Consider the following 6,000-nt stretch of genomic DNA (forward strand, 5'->3'; position numbering starts at 1 on the left):
AAGGCTCAGCAGTGGGGAGCCCCAGGGCCCCACTCACCTGAGCGGCAGCAGTGTGGAGCTTTGCCCATCTGTCTGCAAGATGGAGGCTATGGGGCTGGGTGGGGCAGGCCCACTCCCTCCTCAGAACTCGCCTCAGAACTGGTGGGGCAAGGCAGCTTCTCCCCATATCAGGCTGGGTAGATGCCCTGAAACCTGCTCGTGGCTTCCCAGGGGGCCACAGACCCTCAGTGGAGAGCCACTGCCTTATTTTATCCTGAAGCTGTTTATGGGGCAGAACCTGTAGCATCCAGAAAATGACAGGAAGTGCAAATTTCAGAGCACCGACAACATTGCAGCCATTGCAAGCAGAAGTTGCATCTGTGCTACGTTTTCTGGATAAATGTCTATCTGCATGCAAAATGCATGGCACTAATCAAGCCACTAGGCCCCCACATCCAAGAGAAATGGCTACAACCTCTTGGCCAGACGTAAGTGGCTTGAGCTGACCTGCCCATTGCTACCATGGGAGCAATTGCCAGCAGATGTGGACCCATCACAATACACACAAGTACAATGCCAAGAAGAAAGCTTACAAGATTTGCACTAGGATGGATGCACTGTGCTATCCAGAGCTGAAGAGACACTTACAAGCCAAGGATGGTGACTAGAACAAACCCAATATGGCCATGGCTCCACCACCCCCAGCCCTGGCAGGACTCAACCTTAAAATCAGCCAGGGGAAGAGCCCCATAAACATAGCTATCATCTTCTCTCTCTCTTCCTTGCTGTCCCCAGTCCTACCTGAATCCCAATAAATAAGCCTAGTTTTCTCACTTCCCGACTAGAGCAGCAAGCTCCATGCTCCCAGCCGCTAAGGCTTCTCAAAGCTGTCTATGCCTGGAAGGTGAAATAGGTGCCTGGCAGCAAAGACAGGATGTGGACCAGCTCTGCCAATGAACCTTGACCCAGTCCCAGTTTCTAGAAACAGCAAAGCTGCCCTCCTTCCCTGCCCAGTGCCCCTGGCACACTGCCTCTTCACAGTGGGAAGTGACCAGCCTTAGAAGACCAGTGTGCTGAGGGCAGAGATGATATATGCAAGGCCCTTCCCAGGCAAGGGTCTATTTTCTATTTTTGTTCCCTTTTTACAGAGAAAGAAAAAATCTCTTTGCCTGAAAACCTACAAATTAGATGATCCTAAGAGTATGCAATTTGTCAGACAAAACCTTGTTGCCCAAGAAGTGTAAAATGTCAACCTCCTGGGATAGCCATCCCTAAACACCTGTCATACCAGTCAACATTATGTGGAGATTCAATACAATTTATCACAAGTTTTGACACAATAATTACTCGGTGAAATTCTTTGACCCATGTCCTGCAAGTGCTCAGACAAGAGGACCAGAACAGTCCTTTCTTGCTTCAAAAAACTATTACTTTAGCCAGGCTTTGCTTCTGTGATTGCCTTGAGATGTGGAAACCTTGTCCTTTCATGCTGCTTATGCTGTTTAGGTTTCAGTTGTTGCACCACGGCCTGCAATAGAAATGCATCTGAAAGGCTAAGTCTGAAAACTTTGGTTTGCTCCCAGAATACAGGAAACAAACTGTGGGAGCCTGGCAGCAATTTCCCCTGGCTCCATGCAGAGCGCTCAAACTGAGCAAGAGATGGCACACACAAGAGAGTTTGTGGAAAATGCAAGGGACCCAGCCTGCCAAAAGTTCAGAGTTTAGAGGAAATGTACTTGAATGAAATGCTTAATCTTAAATTAGCGTATTTAAACTCCTTCAAAACACAGCTTCAAATTCTGACCTGATAGAAGTTTGTGCCAAAGCCATGTTTGATACTGGAAATGAAAGCACTACAAAAACAACCCTGCTCCCTAAAAGCACATTGGTACAGTTCAGACCCAGTGGAAACCAGAGAGTTAGATGAGGAAAACAGAATACAATTTTAGTATCTTAAGCAGCAACCTATGTACCTGCAAAAAAAGCACTAGCCACAGAGAATAAGATTGCACTGGAAAGTTTGAAGTCTTTGAAGTAAATGTTTCCAACTGGGCTTTGCCTGTTGGAGACCCTTTCATACTAGCCACTAGCATTTTGGAACAATCAGTCCCACTGGATTCACGTTAAGCTTTATAGTAAGTCCAGTGCAGGGCTTTGGGTACTGAATCAGGGCTGCATGGATTGCTGCACAGACACAAGTGTTAAATCTTCTGGCTAGTATTTACACCTCACTGTTAGTGACAGAGTCTTGACTTAAGAAGCTCCCAGTAACCTGGGTTGCAGTGTGAAACATTCACTTGGCCACTAGCCTGGAAAAGGCCCAATGTCCTGACAAAAATAAAGGAAAGGCATAGCTAAAACTATTGCTGCTCTGGCGCAGCCTGGCATATGGATCAGTGCCCAGCGCGGCAGGCAAGTCGCAGTCTACTCTGTGAGGAAGGGGTAGGGGGGTGCAGATTGAGGCTCCCACAGTGAGGGAGTGGAGTGGGGCAGGGGCTGGGGTGAATGGGACCCCGGGCGGGTTCTCAGACGCTCGGAACCTGAGCGGCTCATCCAGGGGCGCTCTGCCGCGGAGTGCATCCTGGGAGGAAAGGGGGACACATGCCTCCCGGATCTGTGTGCAGGGTGGAGGCGGGCTGCTGCTGTGGGCTGGGCTCTGCACCCCACTGCTGTTGCCTCCAGAGCTGCATGTGATGCCATACATGTCCCACCACTGGGCTGCGCTATGTCCCCTGCCTTCCCAGCAGCGGGATGCACATGACATCATGTGGCTCTCGAGGCAGCAGCAGCAGCAGGGTGCAGAGCCCCAGCCCTCAGCAGCAGCCTGCCCCTGCCTTGTGCACAGATCTGGGGGGGCAAGTGCCCCCAGGTCTCTGCCAGGGTGCATGCAGAGGCAGGAGAGCCCCTGGATGAGCTGCCTGGAGGCCCATTCACCCCTGCTCCTGCCCCACACTACCTCCCTCGCTGTGGCAGCCTGTCTGCCCCCGCCGCCTCTTCCCCTCCAGAGACTTACCTGTGGGGGGGGGAGTGCATGTGCACACATGTGTGTGCACTCAGCCTCCCCAAATATTTTCTCCTTCTGCCTGTGCCACCCATGATGACTCTGCAACACCTGCACGTCCTAGAGACCACCAGGAGTCTCTTGTCAACCACAGAGTGGCAAGTGCATGTGCAATGGGATGTGTTCCAGGCAGCTGAGTGCCCAGGAGAGCCACACAAGCACAAGCAGCAGGAGCATAAACGCTGCTCTGTGCCTAAGACTGCACCTAACCCTGGCACTCCCAGCTTTGCCGGCACAAGGTGCCCGAGGGAGGCAACACCAGGCTGCATGTCAAGGCCTCTGTGGAGCTGCTTGGGGTGAACTCAGGCTTAACACACAATCTCCCTCACAGGGAGGGGAGAAGACAGAGTCCCATCTGGTTTCCATTTAACCCAGGGGGAATTTTACCAGCCACAACCACCCCAGTTCCCTGACACCTTGCAGCTAGCCCCTCTCCTTCCTCCAGGCAGGAGCTCCTGGCACAACAGGGGTTTTGCTAGGAAAAAGAAGTGCCAAGGATTCCTGGCAGCCCACCAGGGACCATCCTCCTGCTCTTCAGTGAACACCAGAAACCACAGCCACGGGCAACTAGACAGAACCCTCCACCCACGGACAGACAGACTGGCCGGCGGCGCGGTGCCAGCAACTGCCCCTCAGCTCGGGCTGGGCCGGGTCTGGCCGCTGCCGTCATCCAGCCAGGCGCGGGGGACCGCCCTGAGCGCCCTCACAGGCTCACTGCCTCTTCTTGCGCTGGAAAGCGGCCTGAGCCCCACCAGCCTCCACCCGAGGGCCCGGCCGCGCCAGCAGGTGCCCGAGTCCCTCACGCAGCGCTTGCCGGGGGCGCCTTACCTGGGCGGGCGGGGGGCGGCGGGCGACGGCGCAGCAGCGCCCGCAGGCGGCCGAGGCGGCGGTGCAGGCTCCCGGCGCGGCGCCCCAGCGCCAGCAGGTGCCCCTCGATGTCGCCCAGCAGCGCCAGGGAGTGGCCGCACAGGTCGGCGAGCTGGCGCAGCAGCGTGAGCGCGGCCAGGCTACACACATCGCGCAGCTCGGCCAGCGGCAGCGCGGCGGCGCCCGGGCGCAGGCGGCGGGGCAGCACCGTGCGCTTGTAGAACGGCATCGCCGCGCCGCCCCGGCCCCGCTCCCGGTCCCGGTCCGCCCGCGGCGCGGGGCTAGGGACCGTGGGGGGTGGCTTCCGCGGCCGGGCCGGGCTGGGCCCCGCCCCACGCGCGCTCCGGCCCGGGCGCTCGGCCACAAGGCGGAGGGCCCGGGGTGCAGGGGCGGTGGGGCGCAGCCGTCGAGGTTGTGCGGGCCGGGCCGGGGCGCGGCCTCACTTCCTCGCGGCGGCAGTCGCCCCTGTTGCGGCTGGGCTCCGCCGCGCGGCCGGGACCTGGGGCGGGGACGTGGGCGCGGCGCGGCGCGGCTCGCGGCCCCGCTCTGCCCCCTGCCCGGCGGCCGGGGCTGGGCCTGGAACAGGCGGCGCGGGGCCGGCGCCCCCCCGGCGGCGGAGCCTGGGCGCTGTGCGGGGGCGCCAAGCCCGGCCGGCCCTGGCTCGGGACGGCAGCGAGCCCCGGGGGCGCGGCGGCGGAGCCAGGAGCGGGCTGGGAGCGCCGTGCTGCTGCCCGGGGGCGGCCGCGGGGCCGGGGCAAGGCGGGGGTGGCTCCCGCCCGGAGGCAGCAGCCGAGGAGGCCCCGGTACAGGCTGAGGAGCCGTGAGACCAAGTGACCCCCTCGGCGCCTCCTGGCTGCAAATGCAAATGCAGAGCGCTGTCAACTGTGGCTGGAGCAGAAACCAAAGGCTGGAGGCAAGTGCCCCAGCGCACTCCCCTGGATCCGCCCGGCGGTGACTCCCGTGCTTTCTGCGACTAGGCAGAGCCAGGTCCCCCTGCTCCCTCCTGGGACCACTCTTCCCTTCCCCTTAAGAGTGTCTTATCAGATCCCATGAGGTGATTACGAGTTCAGCCCGGTTCCCTGCTTGCACCCTCTCTGACGCTCTGGGAAGAAGAGAGACGGCAAAAGGCCTCAAGAGTCCTGAGCTGAGCCCGGCCTTGCTGTCCACCTTTGGGAAGCTGGGATGTGGCAGCCACGCGTCATACTTAAAGACACAGTGGGGGCCTGGGGTGTTGTGAGCTAATGCCTGGGCTCCAGGGCGCTTAGTCAGTGTGCAGTAGTAACAGGCTGGGGGATGTGGACCACGGGTGAGGCGTCAAGCACCCACCCCAGCCGGTGCCAGTGTCAGTCACTTGCCTAGTTGCCTATGATCATACCTCCCTCTAACGGCTGCTCCAAGGACTGCAGCAGCGGGTTGCTGGCAGGCTTAAGTGTGAATCTTCGTGATGAAGGGTTTTAGAGCTGTGACTCAGTTCCCAGGCAGAATCCTATTTCACTTCATATGCCCGGCATAACTGTCACTTTCGGTGCTTTTGCACACCTTGTGGTCCTACAGCTGTGTGCAGTGTGGACATGCAAGGTGTCCACACAGTGGCTAAACATGCACAGTTGTCCATGCTCTGGCTGGGCGGGCATGCAGCTTCACGCACATAGCTGGTCATAAGTCTCAAAATTCTGGAAAAAACCTAGAGGAGGGGTTTGTGTTTTAACCCACTGGCAGTTGCCCAAGGAGGAGACCCAGGGCCGTGGCCCCCCTCAACCAAAGGGGAGTTGAACCTGTATCACGAGTTCCCAGCAAGCTAAGTGCCAAAAATGGCAGCTATTATCACTGTGAAATTCCTCTTTGGGCATGTAAATAAAATAGGATTCTGCGCCTCATCTCTATGTGCACATAGTTCACAATGTGCTGCCTCTTGGAAAATGCAAAGCACTGAGTAAGTAAAGGTGAGGGGGCCTTTGTGACATGATTCTCCCCTGCCAGGGGTCAGTGGGAAACATTTTTCCTTTTGCACTGGGCTGGATGTGTCAGGCTCTAAATGAAAGCTCTTCTCTAGCTGTTGAAGTGTTTGTGGCTGTGGTAACACAACCAACACA

The 6,000-nt window shown here is 57.9% G+C and overlaps 1 protein-coding gene across 3 annotated transcripts in view; it reads right to left on the reverse strand.

Moving 5' to 3' along the window:
• NHSL2 (NHS like 2) overlaps window positions 1-4,280 on the reverse strand; it is a 160,243-nt gene extending 155,963 nt beyond the window's left edge. For 2 of the 3 annotated variants that reach the window (XM_090061377.1, XM_090061376.1), the window contains exon 1: window positions 3,869-4,280. In XM_090061377.1, the coding sequence (XP_089917503.1) occupies window positions 3,869-4,136 (268 nt within the window). In that variant the 5' untranslated portion in view covers window positions 4,137-4,280. The remainder of the gene's footprint in view (window positions 1-3,868) is intronic. The other variant, XM_090061378.1, reaches the window with a different exon arrangement.
• Between the last annotated feature and the right edge of the window lie 1,720 nt (window positions 4,281-6,000).

The sequence above is a fragment of the Crocodylus siamensis genome, chromosome 8 (assembly GCF_052110815.1).
Source record: "Crocodylus siamensis isolate JL-2025a chromosome 8, ASM5211081v1, whole genome shotgun sequence".
Taxonomy (NCBI): Eukaryota; Metazoa; Chordata; order Crocodylia; family Crocodylidae; genus Crocodylus; species Crocodylus siamensis.